Source organism: Salmo salar, chromosome 01 (assembly GCF_965601325.2).
Source record: "Salmo salar chromosome 01, fSalSal1, whole genome shotgun sequence".
Taxonomy (NCBI): Eukaryota; Metazoa; Chordata; class Actinopteri; order Salmoniformes; family Salmonidae; genus Salmo; species Salmo salar.
Window position 1 is genome coordinate 107,397,362 of NC_138291.1, and position 23,676 is coordinate 107,421,037.

The 23,676-nt window shown below is 47.0% G+C and overlaps 1 protein-coding gene across 1 annotated transcript in view; it reads right to left on the bottom strand.

Moving 5' to 3' along the window:
• LOC145877434 (EH domain-binding protein 1-like) overlaps positions 1 to 22,532 on the bottom strand; it is a 41,270-nt gene extending 18,738 nt beyond the window's left edge. The window contains exons 1-2 of the mRNA XM_082972911.1: positions 22,166 to 22,532; positions 20,344 to 20,816 (exon numbers count right to left, since the gene is read on the bottom strand). Of these exons, the coding sequence (XP_082829037.1) occupies positions 20,344 to 20,447 (104 nt within the window). The 5' untranslated portion in view covers positions 20,448 to 20,816; positions 22,166 to 22,532. The remainder of the gene's footprint in view (positions 1 to 20,343; positions 20,817 to 22,165) is intronic.
• Between the last annotated feature and the right edge of the window lie 1,144 nt (positions 22,533 to 23,676).

A 23,676-nucleotide genomic window follows, 5' to 3' on the forward strand; every position in this document is an offset into this window, starting at 1 on the left:
ATACCTACAGAGAACCATTCACACAGACCTGATACCTACAGAGAACCATTCACACAGACCTGATACCTGTAGAGAACCATTCACACAGACCTGATACCTGTAGAGAACCATTCACACAGACCTGATACCTGTAGAGAACCATTCACACAGACCTGATACCTACAGAGAACCATTCACACAGACCTGATACCTGTAGAGAACCATTCACACAGACCTGATACCTGTAGAGAACCATTCACACAGACCTGATACCTGTAGAGAACCATTCACACAGACCTGATACCTGTAGAGAACCATTCACACAGACCTGATACCTGTAGAGAACCATTCACACAGACCTGATACCTGTAGAGAACCATTCACACACACCTGATACCTGTAGAGAACCATTCACACACACCTGATACCTGTAGAGAACCATTCACACACACCTGATACCTGTAGAGAACCATTCACACAGACCTGATACCTGTAGAGAACCATTCACACAGACCTGATACCTGTAGAGAACCATTCACACAGACCTGATACCTGTAGAGAACCATTCACACAGACCTGATACCTGTAGAGAACCATTCACACAGACCTGATACCTACAGAGAACCATTCACACAGACCTGATACCTGTAGAGAACCATTCACACAGACCTGATACCTGTAGAGAACCATTCACACAGACCTGATACCTGTAGAGAACCATTCACACAGACCTGATACCTGTAGAGAACCATTCACACAGACCTGATACCTGTAGAGAACCATTCACACAGACCTGATACCTGTAGAGAACCATTCACACAGACCTGATACCTGTAGAGAACCATTCACACAGACCTGATACCTGTAGAGAACCATTCACACAGACCTGATACCTACAGAGAACCATTCACACAGACCTGATACCTGTAGAGAACCATTCACACAGACCTGATACCTGTAGAGAACCATTCACACAGACCTGATACCTGTAGAGAACCATTCACACAGACCTGATACCTGTAGAGAACCATTCACACAGACCTGATACCTGTAGAGAACCATTCACACAGACCTGATACCTGTCAGAGAACCATTCACACAGACCTGATACCTGTAGAGAACCATTCACACAGACCTGATACCTGTAGAGAACCATTCACACAGACCTGATACCTGTAGAGAACCATTCACACAGACCTGATACCTGTAGAGAACCATTCACACAGACCTGATACCTGTAGAGAACCATTCACACAGACCTGATACCTAGAGAACCATTCACACAGACCTGATACCTACAGAGAACCATTCACACAGACCTGATACCTGTAGAGAACCATTCACACAGACCTGATACCTGTAGAGAACCATTCACACAGACCTGATACCTGTAGAGAACCATTCACACAGACCTGATACCTGTAGAGAACCATTCACACAGACCTGATACCTGTATTTTGGTTACTGGGTCTGTGAAAATGGCAGATTCATGACCAGGTCTTCAGGTGGCTTTTAAATTGGCCATGTTTTTTTACCCCCTCCCCCTTTCAGATATACCAAGAAGCAGGCAACAAGAAGCTGGACACAAGAAGCAGGCAACAAGAAGCAGGCTTGGTAAATTAGTGTGATTTCGGTCTTTGTATGAAAGGCATATATCCGACAGTGAAAAGTCTCTTCATTATCAGATTAATTCTGGGGGACAGAAAACTATCCATACCTTCAGGGGATTCAGGAGGTGTGTGTGTGTAGCATTGTGATAGACACACACTGACATGAAGACACACAAATACCCACTCCTCTATGCCTCTCCTGCACCACATGAATCAAAGCAGAACTTCCCCATTTTTACACAACAGAGAAGGAGAAAACAGAGAGAGAGGATTAGAGAAAGAGAGGGGATGAGAGAGGGGATGAGAGAGAGAGGATGAGAGAGAGAGAGAGAGAGAGAGAGAGAGAGAGAGAGGGGGGGGGAGAGCAGGGGCTCAGAGATCTCTAGGAGTATACACTCAGCAGACAAGCAGACACACAGGATGTGGTAACTTGGAAGTGGAGGGCGTGACAGGATACCATAGTTAACTATCTGTACTCTCAGAGGAAGTACTTCAGATATTATATTACAGTTCTTTGTGTGTGTCACAGAAAGAGAGGAACAGGAAGAGAATTTAGAAGGGAGGAAGTTGGGGGGGTGAGGTAGAGAGAGAGAGGGGGAGTGAGGTAGAGAGAGAGAGAGGGGAAGTGAGGTAGAGAGAGAGAGGGGGAGTGAGGTAGAGAGAGAGAGAGAGAGAGAGAGAGGGGGATTGAGGTAGAGAGAGAGAGAGGGGGAGTGAGGTAGAGAGAAAGAGAGAGAGAGAGAGAGAGGGAGTGAGGTAGAGAGAGAGAGAGGGGGAGTGAGGTAGAGAGAGAGAGAGGGGGAGTGAGGTAGAGAGAGAGGGAGTGAGGTAGAGAGAGAGGGGTGAGGTAGAGAGAGAGAGAGAGAGAGGGGGAGTGAGGTAGGTAGAGAGAGAGAGAGGGGGAGTGAGGTAGGTAGAGAGAGAGGGGGAGTGAGGTAGAGAGAGAGAGGGGGAGTGAGGTAGAGAGAGAGAGAGGGGGAGTGAGGTAGAGAGAGAGGGGGAGTGAGGTAGAGAGAGAGGGGGAGTGAGGTAGAGAGAGAGAGAGAGAGAGAGAGAGAGGGGGAGTGAGGTAGAGAGAGAGAGAGGGGGAGTGAGGTAGAAAGAGAGGGGGAGTGAGGTAGAGAGAGAGAGAGAGAGAGAGGGGGAGTGAGGTAGAGAGAGAGAGAGCGGGGAGTGAGAGAGAGAGAGGGGGAGTGAGAGAGAGAGAGGGAGTGAGGTAGAGAGAGAGAGAGAGAGAGAGGGGTAGAGAGAGAGAGGGGTAGAGAGAGAGAGAGAGAGGGGGAGTGAGGTAGAGAGAGAGAGAGAGAGGGGTAGAGAGAGAGAGAGAGAGAGGGGTAGAGAGAGAGAGAGAGAGAGAGAGGGGGAGTGAGGTAGAGAGAGAGAGAGAGAGAGAGAGAGAGGTAGAGAGAGAGAGAGAGGGGGAGTGAGGTAGAGAGAGGTAGAGAGAGAGGGGGAGTGAGGTAGAGCGAGAGAGAGGGAGAGGGGGAGTGAGGTAGAGAGAGAGAGAGAGAGGGGGAGAGAGGTAGAGAGAGAGAGGGGGAGTGAGGTAGAGAGAGAGAGAGGGGGAGTGAGGTAGAGAGAGAGGGGGAGTGAGGTAGAGAGAGAGAGAGAGAGAGAGAGGGGGAGTGAGGTAGAGAGAGAGAGAGAGGGGGAGTGAGGTAGAGAGAGAAAGAGAGGGGGAGAGAGGTAGAGAGAGAGAGAGCGGGGAGTGAGAGAGAGAGAGGGGGAGTGAGAGAGAGAGAGGGGGAGTGAGGTAGAGCGAGAGAGAGAGGGGGAGTGAGGTAGAGCGAGAGAGAGAGGGGGAGTGAGGTAGAGAGAGAGGGGGAGAGAGGTAGAGAGAGAGAGAGGGGGAGTGAGGTAGAGAGAGAGAGAGGGGGAGTGAGGTAGAGAGAGAGAGGGGGAGAGAGGTAGAGAGAGAGAGGGGGAGAGAGGTAGAGAGAGAGAGAGGGGGAGTGAGGTAGAGAGAGAGGGGGAGAGAGGTAGAGAGAGAGAGAGAGGGGAGAGGTAGAGAGAGAGAGGGGGGAGAGGTAGAGAGAGAGAGAGGGGGGAGAGAGGTAGAGAGAGAGAGAGAGAGAGGGCGGAGATAGGTAGAGAGAAAGAGAGAGAGGGGGAGAGAGGTAGAGAGAGAGAGAGAGGGGGAGTGAGAGGTAGAGAGAGAGAGGGGGAGTGAGAGAGAGAGAGAGAGAGAGAGAGAGGGGGAGTGAGGGGTAGAGAGAGAGAGAGAGAGAGAGAGGGGGGAGTGAGGGGTAGAGAGAGAGAGGGAGTGAGGTAGAGAGAGAGAGAGAGAGAGAGAGAGAGAGGTAGAGAGAGAGGGGGAGAGAGGTAGAGAGAGAGGGGGAGAGAGGTAGAGAGAGAGAGGGGGAGTGAGGTAGAGAGAGGGGGAGTGAGGTAGAGCGAGAGAGTGGGGAGAGGTAGAGAGAGAGAGAGAGGGGGGAGAGAGGTAGAGAGAGAGAGACAGAGAGAGAGAGGGGGAGTGAGGGGTAGAGAGAGAGAGAGAGGGGGAGTGAGGGGTAGAGAGAGAGAGAGAGAGAGAGAGAGAGAGGGGGAGTGAGGTAGAGAGAGAGAGAGGGAGAGAGAGAGAGAGAGAGAGAGAGAGGGGGAGTGAGGTAGAGAGAGAGAAAGAGAGGGGGAGTGAGGTAGAGAGAGAGAAAGAGAGGGGGAGTGAGGTAGAGAGAGAGAAAGAGAGGGGGAGTGAGGTAGAGAGAGAGAGAGAGAGAGAGGGGGGGGAGTGAGGTAGAGAGAGAGGGGGGAGTGAGGTAGAGAGAGAGAGAGAGAGAGAGAGTGAGGTAGAGAGAGAGGGGGGGAATGAGGTAGAGAGAGAGAGGGGGAGTGGGGTAGAGAGAGAGAGAGAGAGAGAGGGGGGGAGTGAGAGAGAGAGAGAGGGGGGGAGTGAGAGAGAGAGAGAGAGAGAGAGAGAGAGAGAGAGAGAGAGAGAGAGAGAGGGGGAGTGAGGTAGAGAGAGAGAGGGAGTGAGGTAGAATGAGAGAGAGAGAGGGGCGTGAGGTAGAATGAGAGAGAGAGAGGGGGGAGGTGAAGTAGAGAGAGGCTGAATGTAGGGAAATGAATCTCAAAGGGAGGATGGATGGGGTGGTGAGGTAGAGAGATAAAATAATGGTGTTCCAAAAAAGGTCCAGTTGCCAGGACCACAAATACAAATTCCATCTAGACACCGTTGCCCTAGAGCACACAAAAAACTATACATACCTCGGCCTAAACATCAGCACCACATGTAACTTCCACAAAGCTGTGAACGATCTGAGAGACAAGGCAAGAAGGCCCTTCTATGCCATCAAAAGGAACATAAAATTTGACATACCAATTAGGATCTGGCTATAAATACTTGAATCAGTTATAGAACCCATTGCCCTTTATGGTTGTGAGGTCTGGGGTCCGCTCACCAACCAAGAATTCACAAAATGGGACAAACACCAACTGAGACTTGCAGAATTTTACAAAAAATATCCTCCGTGTACAACATAAAACACCAAATAATGCATGCAGAGCAGAATTAGGCCGATACTCGCTAATTATCAAAATCCAGAAAAGAGCCGTTAAATTATTCAACCACCTAAAAGGAAGTGATTCCCAAACCTTCCATAACAAAGCCATCACCTACAGAGAGATGAACCTGGAGAAGAGTCCCCTAAGCAAGCTGGTCCTGGGGCTCTGTTCACAAACACACCCCACAGAGCCCTGGGACAGCAACACAATTAGACCCAACCAAATCATGAGAAAACTAAAATATAATTACTTGACACATTGGAAAGAATTAACAAAAAAACAGAGCAAACTAGAATGCTATTTGTCCCTAAACAGAGAGTAGACAGTGGCAGAATACCTGACCACTGTGACTGACCCAAACTTAAGGAAAGCTTTGACTATGAACAGACTCACTGAGCATAGCCTTGCTATTGAGATAGGCCGCCGTAGGCAGACCTGGCTCTCAAGAGAAGACAGGCTATGTGCACACTGCCCACAAAATGAGGTGGAAACTGAGCTGCACTTCCTAACCTGCCAAATGTATGACCATATTAGAGACACATATTTCCCTCAGATTCACAAAGAATTTGAAAACAAACCCATTTTTGATAAACTCCCATATCTACTGGGTGAAATACCACACACAGTGTGACATCACAGCAGCAAGACTTGTGACCTGTTGCCACAAGAAAAGGTCAACCAGTGAAGAACAAACACCAATGTAAATATAACCAATATTTATGTTTAATCATTTTGTATTTAAACTATTTGTTTCTTATCTACATTACTTGCTTTAGCAATGTTAACATATGTTTTCCATGCCAATAAAGCCCTTACATTTAAATTGATTTGAGAGAGAGACTGAAATGTATAGGGAAGAGAGGTTGGAAGATAGGAAGGTTGGTGGGAGGTAGAGAGAGGGGGGTACAGAGAGAGAGAGAGAGGGAACAGAGAGAGAGAGAGAGAGAGAGAGAGAGAGAGAGAGAGAGGCGGGGTAGAGAGAGGGGTAGAGAGAGAGAGGCGGGGAAGAGAGAGAGAGAGGGTTAGAGAGAGGCAGGGTAGAGAGAGAGAGAGAGAGAGAGGGGGGAAGAGAGAGAAGGGGTTAGAGAGAAAGGCTGAAATGTATAGGGAAGAGAGGTAGGAAGGTTGGGGAGGTAGATGTAAATGTATAGGGAAGAGAGGTAGGAAGGTTGGGGGAGGTAGATGTAAATGTATAGGGAAGAGAGGTAGGAAGGTTGGGGGAGGTAGATGTAAATGTATAGGGAAGAGAGGTAGGAAGGTTGGGGGAGGTAGATGTAAATGTATAGGGAACAGAGGTAGGAAGGTTGGGGAGGTAGATGTAAATGTATAGGGAAGAGAGGTAGGAAGGTTGGGGAGGTAGATGTAAATGTATAGGGAAGAGAGGTAGGAAGGTTGGGGGAGGTAGATGTAAATGTATAGGGAAGAGAGGTAGGAAGGTTGGGGGAGGTAGATGTAAATGTATAGGGAAGAGAGGTAGGAAGGTTGGGGGAGGTAGATGTAAATGTATAGGGAAGAGAGGTAGGAAGGTTGGGGGAGGTAGATGTAAATGTATAGGGAAGAGAGGTAGGAAGGTTGGGGAGGTAGATGTAAATGTATAGGGAAGAGAGGTAGGAAGGTTGGGGAGGTAGATGTAAATGTATAGGGAAGAGAGGTAGGAAGGTTGGGGAGGTAGATGTAAATGTATAGGGAAGAGAGGTAGGAAGGTTGGGGGAGGTAGATGTAAATGTATAGGGAAGAGAGGTAGGAAGGTTGGGGGAGGTAGATGTAAATGTATAGGAAGAGAGGTAGGAAGGTTGGGGAGGTAGATGTAAATGTATAGGAAGAGAGGTAGGAAGGTTGGGGAGGTAGATGTAAATGTATAGGGAAGAGAGGTAGGAAGGTTGGGGGAGGTAGATGTAAATGTATAGGGAAGAGAGGTAGGAAGGTTGGGGGAGGTAGATGTAAATGTATAGGGACGAGAGGTAGGAAGGTTGGGGGAGGTAGATGTAATGTATAGGGACGAGAGGTAGGAAGGTTGGGGGAGGTAGATGTAAATGTATAGGGAAGAGAGGTAGGAAGGTTGGGGGAGGTAGATGTAAATGTATAGGGAAGAGAGGTAGGAAGGTTGGGGGAGGTAGATGTAAATGTATAGGGAAGAGAGGTAGGAAGGTTGGGGGAGGTAGATGTAAATGTATAGGGAAGAGAGGTAGGAAGGTTGGGGAGGTAGATGTAAATGTATAGGGAAGAGAGGTAGGAAGGTTGGGGGAGGTAGATGTAAATGTTAGGGAAGAGAGGTAGGAAGGTTGGGAGGTAGATGTAAATGTATAGGAAGAGAGGTAGGAAGGTTGGGGAGGTAGATGTAAATGTATAGGGAAGAGAGGTAGGAAGGTTGGGGAGGTAGATGTAAATGTATAGGGAAGAGAGGTAGGAAGGTTGGGGGAGGTAGATGTAAATGTATAGGGAAGAGAGGTAGGAAGGTTGGGGAGGTAGATGTAAATGTATAGGGAAGAGAGGTAGGAGGTTGGGGAGGTAGATGTAAATGTATAGGAAGAGAGGTAGGAAGGTTGGGGGAGGTAGATGTAAATGTATAGGGAAGAGAGGTAGGAAGGTTGGGGAGGTAGATGTAAATGTATAGGGAAGAGAGGTAGGAAGGTTGGGGAGGTAGATGTAAATGTATAGGGAAGAGAGGTAGGAAGGTTGGGGAGGTAGATGTAAATGTATAGGGAAGAGAGGTAGGAAGGTTGGGGGAGGTAGATGTAAATGTATAGGGAAGAGAGGTAGGAAGGTTGGGGAGGTAGATGTAAATGTATAGGGAAGAGAGGTAGGAAGGTTGGGGAGGTAGATGTAAATGTATAGGGAAGAGAGGTAGGAAGGTTGGGGAGGTAGATGTAAATGTATAGGAAGAGAGGTAGGAAGGTTGGGGGAGGTAGATGTAAATGTATAGGGAAGAGAGGTAGGAAGGTTGGGGAGGTAGATGTAAATGTATAGGGAAGAGAGGTAGGAAGGTTGGGGAGGTAGATGTAAATGTATAGGGAAGAGAGGTAGGAAGGTTGGGGGAGGTAGATGTAAATGTATAGGGAAGAGAGGTAGGAAGGTTGGGGGAGGTAGATGTAAATGTATAGGGAAGAGAGGTAGGAAGGTTGGGGGAGGTAGATGTAAATGTATAGGGAAGAGAGGTAGGAAGGTTGGGGGAGGTAGATGTAAATGTATAGGGAAGAGAGGTAGGAAGGTTGGGGGAGGTAGATGTAAATGTATAGGGAAGAGAGGTAGGAAGGTTGGGGAGGTAGATGTAAATGTATAGGGAAGAGAGGTAGGAAGGTTGGGGGAGGTAGATGTAAATGTATAGGGAAGAGAGGTAGGAAGGTTGGGGAGGTAGATGTAAATGTATAGGGAAGAGAGGTAGGAAGGTTGGGGGAGGTAGATGTAAATGTATAGGGAAGAGAGGTAGGAAGGTTGGGGAGGTAGATGTAAATGTATAGGGACGAGAGGTAGGAAGGTTGGGGAGGTAGATGTAAATGTATAGGGAAGAGAGGTAGGAAGGTTGGGGGAGGTAGATGTAAATGTATAGGGAAGAGAGGTAGGAAGGTTGGGGGAGGTAGATGTAAATGTATAGGGAAGAGAGGTAGGAAGGTTGGGGGAGGTAGATGTAAATGTATAGGGAAGAGAGGTAGGAAGGTTGGGGGAGGTAGATGTAAATGTATAGGGACGTGAGATAGGAAGGTTGGGGGAGGAAGATGTAAACGCATCCTCCTGCATCATCCCATCCATACTATAACTCTCTCTCCCCCTCCCTCCCTCTATTGGAGTAAACAAGCTTGTATATTTGGTGCTGATGGGGTACGACAGTTGAACTAAGGTCATGAGGCATTTATAAGTTATATTCATTAGGTACCCCCCCCTTTGCCTCCAGAACAGCCTGAATTCTTCAGGGCATGGACTCTACAAGGTGTGGCGTTCCAACGTTTCTCAATTGGTATGAAGGGAGCTAACGTGTGCCAGGAGAACATTCCCCACAGCATTACACCACCACCACCAGCCTGTACAGTAGACACCAGGCAGGAAGCCAGATCCTGACTCTGCCATCAGCATGACGCAACAGGATCCAGGATTCGTCAGACCAGACCATGTGTTTCCACTCCTCCAGTGTTGGTGATGGCCTGCCCACTGGAGTCACTCCTCCAGTGTTGGTGATGGCCTGCCCACTGGAGTCACTCCTCCAGTGTTGGTGATGGCCTGCCCACTGGAGTCACTCCTCCAGTGTTGGTGATGGCCTGCCCACTGGAGTCACTCCTCCAGTGTTGGTGATGGCCTGCCCACTGGAGTCACTCCTCCAGTGTTGGTGATGGCCTGCCCACTGGAGTCACTCCTCCAGTGTTGGTGATGGCCTGCCCACTGGAGTCACTCCTCCAGTGTTGGTGATGGCCTGCCCACTGGAGTCACTCCTCCAGTGTTGGTGATGGCCTGCCCACTGGAGTCACTTCTTGTTTTTAGCTGATAGGAGTGGAACGCCCAGCCATGACAAGGACCAATGAGTTGTGCGTTCCGAGATGTTGTACTGGCTGTTATTTGCCTGTTTGTGGCCCGTCTGTTAGCTGCACAATTCTAGCCATTCTGCTTGGACCGCTGTCATCAACAAGCTGTTTTCACCCCACAGGACTGCATGTGACTGGATATTTTTTGTTGTTGTTGCAAGATTCTTGGTAAACCTTAGACCCTATCGTGTGTGAAAAGTCACCAAGTCACTTGGCTCTGTCATATCCTCACATGGTCGCTCCTATCACTGCTACGCAGACGACACACAATGAATCTTCTCCTTTCCCCCTTCTGATAACCAGGTGGTGAATCGCATCTCTGCATGTCTGGCAGACATATCAGTGTGGATGACGGATCACCACCTCAAGCTGAACCTCGGCAAGACGGAGCTGCTCTTCCTCCCGGGGAAGGACTGCCCTTTCCATGATCTCGCCATCACGGTGGACAACTCCATTGTGTCCTCCTCCCAGAGTGCTAAGAGCCTTGGCGTGACCCTGGACAACACCCTGTCGTTCTCCGCTAACATCAAGGCGGTGACCCGATCCTGTAGGTTCATGCTCTACAACATTCGCAGAGTACGACCCTGCCTCACACAGGAAGCGGCGCAGGTCCTAATCCAGGCACTTGTCATCTCCCGTCTGGATTACTGCAACTCGCTGTTGGCGGGGCTCCCTGCCTGTGCCATTAAATCCCTACAACTCATCCAGAACGCCGCAGCCCGTCTGGTGTTCAACCTTCCCAAGTTCTCTCACGTCACCCCGCTCCTCTGCACACTCCACTGGCTTCCAGTTGAAGCTCGCATCCGCTATAAGACCATGGTGCTTGCCTACGGAGCTGTGAGGGGAACGGCACCTCCGTACCTTCAGGCTCTGATCAGTCCCTACACCCAAAGAAGGGCACTGCGTTCATCCACCTCTGGCCTGCTGGCCCCCCTACCTAAGCACAGTTCCCGCTCAGCCCAGTCAAAACTGTTCACTGCTCTGGCACCCCAATGGTGGAACAAGCTCCCTCACGACGCCAGGACAGCGGAGTCAATCACCACCTTCCGGAGACACCTGAAGCCCCACCTCTTTAAGGAATACCTGGGATAGGATATAGTAATCCTTCTAACCCCCCCACCCTCCCCCCAAAAAATATATAGATGTACTATTGTAAAGTGGTTGTTCCACTGGATATCATAAGGTGAATGCACCAATTTGTAAGTCGCTCTGGATAAGAGCGTCTGCTAAATGACGTAAATGTAAAAGCCCAGGATGCCGGCCGTTTCTGAGATACTGGTTATGGCCAGCCTGGCACCTGACAATCATACCACGCTCAAAGTCACTTCGGTCACTTGTTTTGCCCATTCTAACGTTCAATCGAACAGTAACTGAATGCCTCAAAGCCTGTCTGCCTGCTACTACAGACTCACTGTCTGTAGGAGTGAACCATTTTTGTGAACAGGGTGGTGTACCTAATAAACTGAGTATATATAGGGCCCTTTTTCTCTCTCTTTTTTTAAGGTTTTCGATCTCAAAATCAAACTTTTCAATGGAACATCCAATGTAGTTGTTTTTCTAAGTCCACAACAGCATAAACCACATCAGGAGAACACTTCAGGTCTGGGAGAAAAAAATATACAACATTTTCTTGGGGTGGGTGTAGTTACCCTTATATTACAGTGTGCACCTAGAAAGAGGTGTTTTTGTAGCATACGTGATGCTAGAGTTAGCAAAACAAACACCCCCCTGGATTGATACAAATAATCATGATATCGTTTTGCTATGTAAGCACAGGCTATGTTGTAGTTAACGTTTAACTGAGAAGGTTTATGAGAATGGCTTCCCATCTACCAGAAGATCATTCATTAGCATCATCGCTAACGGTGACACAAAGTGGTAGACGACCGCACCACACATATAGACGGGGAATTCTCATTGGCTCTTCAGAAAGTTGCAGGAAATACCAATCACTTGATGCATTCTGTTCATGTCTTATGATAAACTTGGGCAAAATAATTAATTTTGAATGCCTTTAGTTTGATTCCATAATAAATACAATACATTTTTTGAATATTGTTGAATTCAGTTTTATTTTCTAGATTTCATCCCCATTCTCAGTATCCTATTTTAAAGCTACAAAATGTGTAACTTTTTTGAGCGACCTGACCAAATTCACATAGAAATGTATGTTATAGATCTGTCACTCATTCAAAGCAAAGTCTAGGAAGCGGTAGATCTGTTCTACATGCCCTATTTCTATGCTTCCCGTTCTTAAGTTTTGTTTTTGCATCTTTTACTTTCAGTTTTGTACACCGGCTTCAAAACAGATGAAAATACAATATTTAGGGTTATGGAAAATATATTGTTTCACAGCGTTTTAGATGGTACAATATACTTGCTTGTTTTGTTATATAAACTTAAAATTAGCCGAACTATTAGAATTTTAGCAAACAGGAAATGGAGGAGAGATTTCTACATAGTGCATCTTCAACAGTAAAATATAACAAAATAGCCTAATTGTCAACCCAAAATTCATGACAATCACTGAATTAGGTTCCACTTAAAAATATCTTGAATCATGCATTCCACATGTTAGATGAAACATTGAATACACAGTTTTTAATAAAGCACTGAATTACATAAGATGATTCTTTTCTACTGTGTGACGCAGCAACAACAAAAAAATTGGTGCGACCAAATCATGGTCTGGTGTCACCAATGGAACATGTTAGTCTGGAACCCTGGAGTATGTTGCCTTACGGGTGTTACGGGACTGAACTAGACCTTGACCCCCAGACAGCAGCAGAGATATAGAGCCAACACACCACTCAGTAAGAGGTGTGGTGATGAAACAGAGCCAACACTGAGATGCTGTATTAGTGTCCAGTGAGGAGTCAAGCACCTCTCTGATCAGTGTGTGTGTGTGTGTGTGTGTGTATCATCTACTTCACTTGGTTTGGCAATTTTTATTTTATTTAACCTTTATTTTACTAGGCAAGTCAATTAAGAACAAATTCTTATTTACAAAGACAACCTACCCCAGCCAAACCTGGAGGATGCTGGGCCAATTGTGTGCCGCCCTATGGTACTCCCAATCACAGCCGGATGTGATACAGCTTGGATTCTAACCAGGGACTGTAATGACGCCTCTTGCACTGAGATGCAGTGCCTTAGACCGCTGCGCCCCTCGGGAGCCCTAAAATGTTAACATAGACTACCGTTCAAAAGTTTGAAAGCCAGCATCCCAGAGTCTCCTCTTCACTGTTGACGTTGAGACTGGTGTTTTGTGGGTACTATTTCATGAAGCTGCAAGTTGAGGACTTGTGAGGCGTCTGTTTCTCAAAATAGACACTAATGTACTTGTCCTCTTGATCAGTTGTGCACCGGGGCCTCCCACTCCCCTTTCTATTCTGGTTAGAGCAAGTTTGCACTGTTCTGTGAAGGGAGTAGTACACAGCATTGTACAAGATCTTCAGTTTCTTGGCAATTTCTCACATGGAATAGCCTTAATTTCTCAGAACAAGAATAGACTGACGAGTTTCAGAAGAAAGGTCTTTGTTTCTGGCCATTTTGAGTCTGTAATCGAACCCACAAATGCTGATGCTCCAGATACTCAACTAGTCTAAAGAAGGCCAGTTTTATTGCTTCTTTAATCAGAACTACAGTTTTCAGCTGTGCTAACATAATTGCAAAAGGGTTTTCTAATGATCAATTAGCCTTTTAAAATGATAAACTTGGATTAGCTAACACAATGTGCCATTGGAACACAGGAGTGATGGTTGCTGATAATGGGCCTCTGTACGCCTATGTAGATATTCCGTTATAAATCAGCCGTTTCCAGCTACATAGTCATTTACAACATTAGCAATGTCTACACTCTATTTCTGATAAATTTGATGTTATTTTAATGGCCAATTTTTGGGGGGCTTTTCATTCAAAAACAAGGACATTTCTAAGTGACCCCAAACTTTTCAACGGTAGTGTATGTTTCCCATGCCAATAAAGCCCTTGAACTGAATTGAAGTTGAGAGAGAGAGACAGGCACTATGGTTTCTGCTGAGTCTCTTCCTCTCCTCTCCCACTGACTGACTCTCTGGCTTCTGGGATGGAAATGTCTCTTTTATTGAGCTTCAGCTATAAAAAACGATTTTATTGGCCCCATTCTGGCACAGCAGAGCTTCAGACTGCCGGTCTGTAGAGAGACCAGTAGAGACTGGCAGTCTGTAGAGAGACCAGTAGAGACTGGCGGTCTGTAGAGAGACCAGTAGAGACTGGCAGTCTGTAGAGAGACCAGTAGAGACTGGCAGTCTGTAGAGAGACCAGTAGAGACTGGCAGTCTGTAGAGAGACCAGTAGAGACTGGCAGTCTGTAGAGAGACCAGTAGAGACTGGCAGTCTGTAGAGAGACCAGTAGAGACTGGCAGTCTGTAGAGAGACCAGTAGAGACTGGCAGTCTGTAGAGAGACCAGTAGAGACTGGCAGTCTGTAGAGAGACCAGTAGAGACTGGCAGTCTGTAGAGAGACCAGTAGAGACTGGCAGTCTGTAGAGAGACCAGTAGAGACTGGCAGTCTGTAGAGAGACCAGTAGAGATGGAGACTGTTGTATTCGGCACATGTGACAAATACAATTTTATTTCATTGTGATCTCTCTTCTCCTCATGCTGCACAGAAGTTCACACACGTGAATAATGTGACCTGTCATGTACAAATGTTGAAACTTAATACTGTTGTCAAAACTATTTCCATACAGAGCTAGAATAGCTTTACAATGCCAGAAGATACCGGTAGCTTCCAGCTATGTAGGCTAACTTTCCTTGCTAGCTTACAGCTGAAACTAACATCAATTCACTACCCTAGTACTTTGTTCGTGATAATATGCAAACCATCATGCAAAATATGCGGATTTCAAAGCCAAAAACTTTATTCATTCACTTAAAATCGGTCTCCCTCACGTCTCTCCCTCAGCCGAAGATTAAAATAACGTCAAAAGTATTTCTTTGAAGTTTTTCAATAAATTGTAATATTTGTAGCTACTTTTTAAGTAAATACCTGCAGTGCAATAGGTTAGGAGATAAAGCAGGTTGTGTTCTTCATTTCACCTGTCACATTACTTTACACTGAACAAAAATTTAAAATGCAACATAAAGTGTTGATCCCATGATCTGAAATAAAGGATTGCAGAAATGTTCCATACGCACAAAAAACTTTTTTCTTTCATATTTTGTGCACAAATTCGTTTACATCCTTGTTAGTGAGCATTTCTCCTTTGCCAAGGTAATCCATCCACCTGACAGGTGTGACATATCAAGAAGCTGATTAAACAGCATGATCATTACACAGGTGCACCTTGTGCTGGGGACAATAAAAGGCTACTCTAAAATGTGCCGTTTTGTCACACAACACAATGCCTCAGATGTCTCAAGTTATGAGGGAGCATGCAATTGGCATGCTGACTGCAGGAATGTCCACCAGAGCTGTTGCCCGAGAATTGAATGTTCATTTCTCTACCATAAGCCACCTCCAATGTCTTTTTAGAGAATTTGACAGTACGTCCAACCGGCCTCATTACCGCAAACCATATGTAACCACGCTAGCCCAGGACCTCCACATCCGGCTTCTTCACCTGCGAGATTATCTGGGACCAGGCACCTGGACAGCTGATGAAACTGTGGGTTTGAACAACCGAAGAATTTCTATAAAACTGTCAGAAACCATCTCAGGGAAGCTCATCTGCGTGCTCGTCATCCTGACCAGGGTCTTGGCCTGACTGGAGTTCGGCGTCGTAAGCGATTTCAGTGGGGAAATGTTCACCTTCGATGGCAACTGGCACGCTGAAAAAGTGTGCTCTTCACGGATGAATCCCAGTTTCAACTGTACCGGGCAGATGGCAGACAACCTGTATGGCGAGCAGTTTGCTGATGTCAATGTTCTGAACAGAGTTCCCCATTGTGGCGGGGGGTTATAGTATGGGCAGGCGTAAGCTACGGACAACGAACATAATTGCATTTTATAGATGGCAATTTGAATGCACAGAGATACCGTGATGAGATCCTGAGGCCCATTGTCGTGCCATTCATCCACCACCATCACATTATGTCACAAGGCTCTGTACACAATCCCTGTAAGCTGAAAACGTCCCAGTTCTTCCATGGCCTGCATACTGACTAGACATGTCACCCATTGAGCATGTTTGGGATGCTCTGGATCGATGCGTACGACAACATGTTCCAGTTCCCGCCAATATCCAGCAACTTCGCATAGCCATTGAAGAGGAGTGGGACAACATTCCACAGGCCACAATCGACAGCCTGATCAACTCTATGTGAAGGAGATGTGTCGCACTGCATGAGGCAAATGGTGGTCACACCAGATACTGACTGGTTTTCTGATCCACACCCCTACCTTTTTTTAAAAAAAGTATCTGTGACCAACAGATGCATATCTGTATTCCCAGTCGTGTGAAATCCATAGATTAGAGCCTAATAAATTCATTTAAAATTGACTGATTTCCTCATATGAACTGTAACTCGTTTATATATTTGTTCAGTATACATTATGAAGCTTAGCGTAGTTCCTCAGAACAGTTGCACCGGTCACGTGACTGTAAATAACACAACGGGAGAAAGCAGGAGCTGGAGAGGCCAGATGTATATTTGGTTTAACATGCTAGTTAGATAAGTGGCTGAATTAATAAGGAGACGGGCATCATATAGTGTAATCTTTCTACTCTTTGGATGGGTTATTAAGACGAGCTCGTCCTCCCACATCCCACCAACCACCTGTGCAGTGGAGCCAGTATAATGTAACCTCCAGGTCATCCACAGTAAGAGAAACATTCAAAAAACAGCCTGCAGCTTACTGACACCCAAATACGAGAGAGAGAAGACACAGAGAGGAGATGGAGAGAGGAGATAGAGAGAGAGAGCGAGAGAGAGCGAGCGGGCGAGAGCATAGATCCACCCGAGCTGGTCCGGTTCCAGAATGCTACTTAATGTCACAGGTCCGGGTCAGATCTGACCGTTACAGGTCTCGGTGTAATTTTAACGGAGTTCTCCGGAAGGACCCGTACAGATCCGAATCCGACTGCTGCAGTAGAGACACAGAGACATCTTATCATGCTGCTGTCTTTGCTTTTCACGAGAGTGGCTAGTGTAGCTTGTTGTTGTTAGCCAATCAGAAGTCCTCAAAGCGGCAATGGGCTACAGTCATAGAGGCTCCGTGTGACAAAAGTTAGGAGATATCTAATCAATGGAAGATGGAATTAAAAGTTAAAGGAGAAGGACAGGCTACAACGACCCAGAGCCAACAGGTAGGCTGCTACATTATATTCTGAATGGAGTTGTTGTTTGTAGGAAGAGAAAGAGCAAGGCAGCCTCAGTTAGCCTAGCTAGCTAGCTAGCTAGCTTGCTTAACTAGCTTCTCCCTGTTTGATGCAGTCAAGACAGGTACTATGTCATCATATTTGATGATAAATAACCTAGCTATGCTAGCTATTAGTGTACTAGTGCGCCAGTTAACTTGGTTGATTGGTGTCTCTCGTCCCTCCTCTCCATGTCACTCGCTCACAGTAAGCACACAGGGTGGGAAAATCCCAGGTCTATTTCGGAACGGGTTCAACTTTTTGGACCCGTGAAGACAGACAGAGAGAGACAGGAACGTACTATCACTTGTGAATGAAGCTGAGGTTGTGCAGTAAGGCAAGAAACAGAGCATTTATAGCCTACTGCCGTGTACGCATTTCTGCGCTTATAGCCTGCTGCCGTGTACGCATTGCTGCGCTTATAGCCTGCTGCCGTGTACGCATTGCTGCGCTTATAGCCTGCTGCCGTGTACGCATTGCTGCGCTTATAGCCTGCTGCCGTGTACGCATTGCTGCGCTTATAGCCTGCTGCCGTGTACGCATTGCTGCGCTTATAGCCTGCTGCCGTGTACGCATTGCTGCGCTTATAGCCTGCTGCCGTGTACGCATTGCTGCGATTATAGCCTACTGCCGTGTACGCATTGCTGCGCTTATGTGAAGAAATACCCTAATAGTTCATCAACATTTTAAGCTAAAATGTTCTGATCTGTTGCATCAGCCTCATTGCTTTAAAAAAAAAAAACAATTGATGGGAGTGGTTGTATTAATTGTGTGTGTGTCTGTGGGGGGGGGGGGGGCTAGAGGGGGGGCTAGAGAGAAGAGAGAGAGGGGGCTAGAGAGAAGAGAGAGGGGGATAGAGAGAAGAGAGGGGGATAGAGAGAGAAGCATGTGAGTGTAATGTTTACTGTTAATTTTTATTGTTTATTATCTACTTGACTTGCTTTGGTAATGTTAACATATGTTTCCCATGCCAATAAAACCCTTAAATTGAGTTGAGAGAAAGGTTGTGGCTTTTGGAGACAGGAAATGCTGTGGTAAACAAATGACTAGATTTCTGGATTGACTTTCTCTGAAAGCGGACTGAGGGACTTTACAGTGAATACCCAGATGAAGGCATATCATAACCAAATTAGTCACATGCACCGAATACAACAGGTGTAGTAGACCTTACCGTGAAATGCTGAATACAACAGGTGTAGTAGACCTTACCGTGAAATGCTGAATACAACAGGTGTAGTAGACCTTACCGTGAAATACTTACTTACAAGCCCTTAACCAACAATGCAGTTAAAAAAAAATAGTTAAAATACTTACTAAATAAACTAAAGTTTAAAAAAATTAACCAATCAATAGCTAACACAAGAAATGAACATAACGGTAACGAGGTTATATACAGGGGGTATCGGTACCGAGTGAATGTGGAGACTATATACAGGGGTACCGGTACCGAGTCAGTGTAGAGGTTATATACAGGGGGTACCGGTACCGAGTCAGTGTAGAGGTTATATACAGGGGAGTACCGAGTCAGTGTGGAGGTTATATACAGGGGGTACCGGTACCGAGTCAATGTGGAGACTATATACAGAGTGTACCGGGACCGAGTCAGTGTGGAGGTTATATACAGGGAGTACAGGTACCGAGTCAGTGTGGAGACTATATACAGGGGGTACCGGTACAGAGTCAGTGTGGAGGTTATATACAGGGAGTACAGGTACCGAGTCAGTGTGGAGGTTATATACAGGGGGTACCGGTACCGAGTCAGTGTGGAGGTTATATACAGGGAGTACCCGTACCGAGTCAGTGTGGAGGTTATATACAGGGGGTTCCGGTACCGAGTCAATGTGGAGGCTATACACAGGGGGTACAGGTACCGAGTCAATGTGCGGGGGTGCAGGTTAGTCGAGGTAATATGCCAAAGCATGCTGGTTTGTTTTAATACTTTTGAGACAAACTTTCATTGTCTGACCTGGGATCTTTTCCTCCAATGTGATTTTAGAGAGGGGCGAGGCGAGAGGAGGTTTTAGAGAGGGGCGAGGCGAGAGGAGGTTTTAGAGAGGGGCGAGGCGAGAGGAGGTTTTAGAGAGGGGCGAGGCGAGAGGAGGTTTTAGAGATGGGCGAGAAGAGGTTTTAGAGATGGGCGAGAAGAGGTTTTAGAGATGGGCGAGAGGAGGTTTTAGAGATGGGCGAGGCGAGAGGAGGTTTTAGAGATGGGCGAGAGGAGGTTTTAGAGATGGGCGAGGCGAGAGGAGGTTTTAGAGATGGGCGAGGCGAGAGGAGGTTTTAGAGATGGGCGAGGGGAGAGGAGGTTTTAGAGATGGGCGAGGAGAGAGGAGGTTTTAGAGGTGGGCGAGGAGAGAGGAGGTTTTAGAGGTGGGCGAGGAGAGAGGTTTTAGAGGTGGGCGAGGAGAGAGGTTTTAGAGGTGGGCGAGGAGAGAGGAGGTTTTAGAGATGGGCGAGGAGAGAGGAGGTTTTAGAGATGGGCGAGGAGAGAGGAGATTTTAGAGATGGGCGAGGAGAGAGGAGATTTTAGAGATGGGCGAGGAGAGAGGTTTTAGAGATGGGCGAGGCGAGAGGAGGTTTTAGAGATGGGCGAGGAGAGAGGAGAATTTAGAGATGGGCGAGGAGAGAGGAGGTTTTAGAGATGGGCGAGGAGAGAGGAGGTTTTAGAGAGAGGCGTGAGGAGGTTTTAGAGAGAGGCGAGGAGACTGACTTCAGCCATGGGAAAACACATCTCTCTCTGACACCCCCCTCCCCCCAGAGAGGCTTTCTGGAGAAGAGTCAAACACACCCCTCAGAGAGGCTTTCTGGAGAAGAGTCAAACACACCCCTCTGAGAGGCTTTCTGGAGAAGAGAGTCAAACACACCCCTCTGAGAGGCTTTCTGGAGAAGAGAGTCAAACACACCCCTCTGAGAGGCTTTCTGGAGAAGAGTCAAACACACCCCTCTGAGAGGCTTTCTGGAGAAGAGAGTCAAACACACCCCTCTGAGAGGCTTTCTGGAGAAGAGAGTCAAACACACCCCTCAGAGCACAATAAACTGTTCTGACAGTCGCTCCCATCTCCTCTCCTCTCCTCCCATCTCCTCTCCTATCCTCTCATCCCCTCTCCTATCCTCTCATCTCCTCTCCTCTCATCTCATCTCCTCTCCTCCCATCTCCTCTCCTCTCCTCTCTCTAGACAGGCATTTTTGTCATGCCATTCTCCAACACGTTAACATCTGTCCCGGATCGCAGGCCTGTTAGGCGTGTTAGAATGCCTGTGGCTCAGGGCATGCTACTACTGAAACATATCTGTAGGCTATGTCCCAACTCTACTGTCTATTTGCTTACCTAAACACTACTCAATACTAGCCGTTCCTGTGTGTGGTGTGTGTGTGTGTGTGTAGTCAATGTCCCAACTAACCATTTCTTCGTGGATTCCACCATCAACTCCTGATAGGAAGCCACGAACTGAAACTTGGACGCATGTTTCCCCACACGTTGTAATCTTTTCCACACAGATGCCATGATATTTCTTTAGAAGAAAGGATCGTTTGTGTTTTACTTGTCCCGTGCTGGTGTTTCCTTTTTGTCGATTTCCGTCTCACTCACTTGAAAGTTTAAATGTATCCAAACAAATCCAAGTTGCTGCGTAGACACATAGTTAATATTTGATCAGAAAAATAGAAAATGGGGTACAATCCAAAGTCAGCGGTTTCTCTCGCGGTGGCGGCGACATGCCTTCAAAAACATCCAGAAAAAACACATTGAAGACTTGTGGAATCTCTGCCGCTGTGGCTGTCACATCTGACGCTGTGCATGCTGGTAAATGTAGTGAAGAATAACGTTCCAGAATAATACAAAACCAGGTATTCCTTATCCTTTGTCTCGAAAAACCTAAATAGGAGAAAGGAACAGAGTTACAAGCAACGTTGGAGGGAGAGCAGTGGGGCTGCCTGCTGCAAAGAACTCACCCAAAATTCTGCAGGATCTGTGGCTTATATGTCACAACACACACATGGACAAAGGTGAAAAGATACACATACAGTATGGGCAAATCCACATCATAATAACTGTTCTAGGACCGCTATGGCAAGACTACTCTATTTGGATTACGACAACTGAAACGCAAGACTGTCATCATAGCTTGTGGCTCTCGGATCGTCATTTGGCCATTCCACTCTACATTCCTTGGGGTAGACCACACCATAACACACCAGAACACGTCCTAAATCTGAAACTATACTACCGGTATTACAATTTAGCTAGAAGACCGTTAGATTTGTTTAATCATCAGCAGGTGAATCATGTACTGGACCCATGGTCCATCTGGTCCAGAGCAGTAACTGTACGGGACCCATGGTCCATCTGGTCCAGAGCAGTAACTGTACGGGACCCATCATGCGTTATCCTTGCAAAACAATATAGAAAATGGCCAGATAACTCGCTCCATTGTCACCTAGCAAAGCAACACATGATCCATATGATGACTATAGCCTGGCAATAAAATAGTCTTCTTGACTAATATAACTAGCGAAAAGTGTCATATAAAATCTGGATTAGCCAGTAGAGAAAACAGCCTGAGGTAACGTTACAGGGCTGTCCCCTGGCGTCACTGTGGGCGGATTTCCAGAACACCGAGTCCCATTGAAAAACTCTAAGAAGTGACAAGCTGGCACCACTGGTGGTGTCCGCTACAACTGGCTACATACATATGTCGCACAATCAGTGATTAACCTTACTATCTGTCACGTTTCGAGTTACAATACTTGACAGTTACATATCTAGTTAGCGAACAGTAGATAGCTAGAAATGGAATACATATTCTAGCTAAAGGAAAGGAATAGATAACCTGGGATAGGTCCACACGGACACGGAATGGGGAGACTTCCAGGTGTAGTTAACTAACGTTACTTTCAATCTAGGCTTCAGCCAATGATGGATATCTCGCTATGGTTAGCTTGTTATCTTAACTACCTAATTAGATAGACAATATCTAAATAAATGGGACTTGAACGTGAAACCTAAAAGCTAGCCATAACATGCTACTCGGCTAGCTTGCAGAAAGCACTAGCGGAAACTTAAAACGGGCTGGTTTACCGCACACTTAGCTAGCTAGCTCGTCTGCAAGATAGCCGCCGAAACAATCGGAATTCCCATGTTGCTACTTCTAGCATATCTAAGTTCGTTATCTACCTGCTTGCTATGACTGAAAGGAGTAGCTAACATGTGTGAAAGCTACTTACCTTTAAATATCCACTAAAACTGTTGAGCTAAAAATCGATCTGGCTAATGATCACCTAGCATTGCAGCGGTCCCAGCCATCAGCTAGCAAGTGCTAGCCATCATAACATAGAAAACACAGCGGAAATAGTTATCCGGACCGCCAGCTAACAGGATTCGGTGTCCTCCCCGGTGAGAAGAGAAGCTACGTGAAGATTACTATAACTCAATTCCAAGACGACAGATGGATGGATTTGTGCTTGTAACAAAACATGTAGACCAAAAAAGTATTCCAACCCTGGCGTGAAATTCCAAGCTGCTATTTTCCCTGAGCCAGTCCCCAGTCAGCCGTCCGTCATGTTTTCCTCCGCTGGAGGACGACGTCGTGCTCCCGTTACGTTACGCCTGGAGGAAACGCCCCCGGGGGCCTGCCATTGGGCCACCCCGGTGGGTGTCATCTCTGGAATGTTGAATGATTCATGAGGTCTCTTTGAATTGGTCGAATGACACACAAATCAAATAGGTTGAATCACAGCTCTGAGTACAGTAAATTATGTCCCCTGTACTGTAACAAAGTCACATTTTATTGGTCGATGACAACCAACACTGGGAATACATTTTTTACATAATTGTGACTTACCTCTGGCTTACCTTTAGATTCAGTTACCAATGAGGACGAGAATGGGGTCAAGTGTTAGGGTTAGGGACAGGTAAGTAGGTTACAAACTCCCTTCAGACGGTAGATTGATGTCTGGTACGAACATTACCCGAAAACCATTACATTTACAGTCAATCAAATATAGCCTACAGTCATAGTGTTGGTAGTGGCATACTGTAGCCACTGTGCTGCTGCCTGTCCATTGCTTGCTCTCTGGGGTTTTAGGCTGGGTAGAGGGAGGATGGGTAGAGGAGGGGATGGGTAGAGGAGCGGATGGGTAGAGGGAGGATGGGTAGAGGAGGGGGATGGGTAGAGGAGAGGATGGGTAGAGGGAGGATGGGTAGAGGAGGGGATGGGTAGAGGAGAGGATGGGTAGAGGGAGGATGGGTAGAGGAGGGGGTGGGTAGAGGAGAGGATGGGTAGAGGAGAGGATGGGTAGAGGAGAGGATGGGTAGAGGGAGGATGGGTAGAGGAGAGGATGGGTAGAGGAGAGGATGGGTAGAGGAGGGGATGGGTAGAGGAGAGGATGGGTAGAGGAGAGGATGGGTAGAGGAGAGGATGGGTAGAGGAGAGGATGGGTAGAGGAGAGGATGGGTAGAGGAGAGGATGGGTAGAGGAGGGGATGGGTAGAGGAGAGGATGGGTAGAGGGAGGATGGGTAGAGGAGGGGATGGGTAGAGGAGGGGATGGGTAGAGGAGAGGATGGGTAGAGGAGAGGATGGGTAGAGGAGAGGATGGGTAGAGGAGGGGATGGGTAGAGGAGAGGATGGGTAGAGGGAGGATGGGTAGAGGAGAGGATGGGTAGAGGAGAGGATGGGTAGAGGAGAGGATGGGTAGAGGAGAGGATGGGTAGAGGAGGGGATGGGTAGAGGAGAGG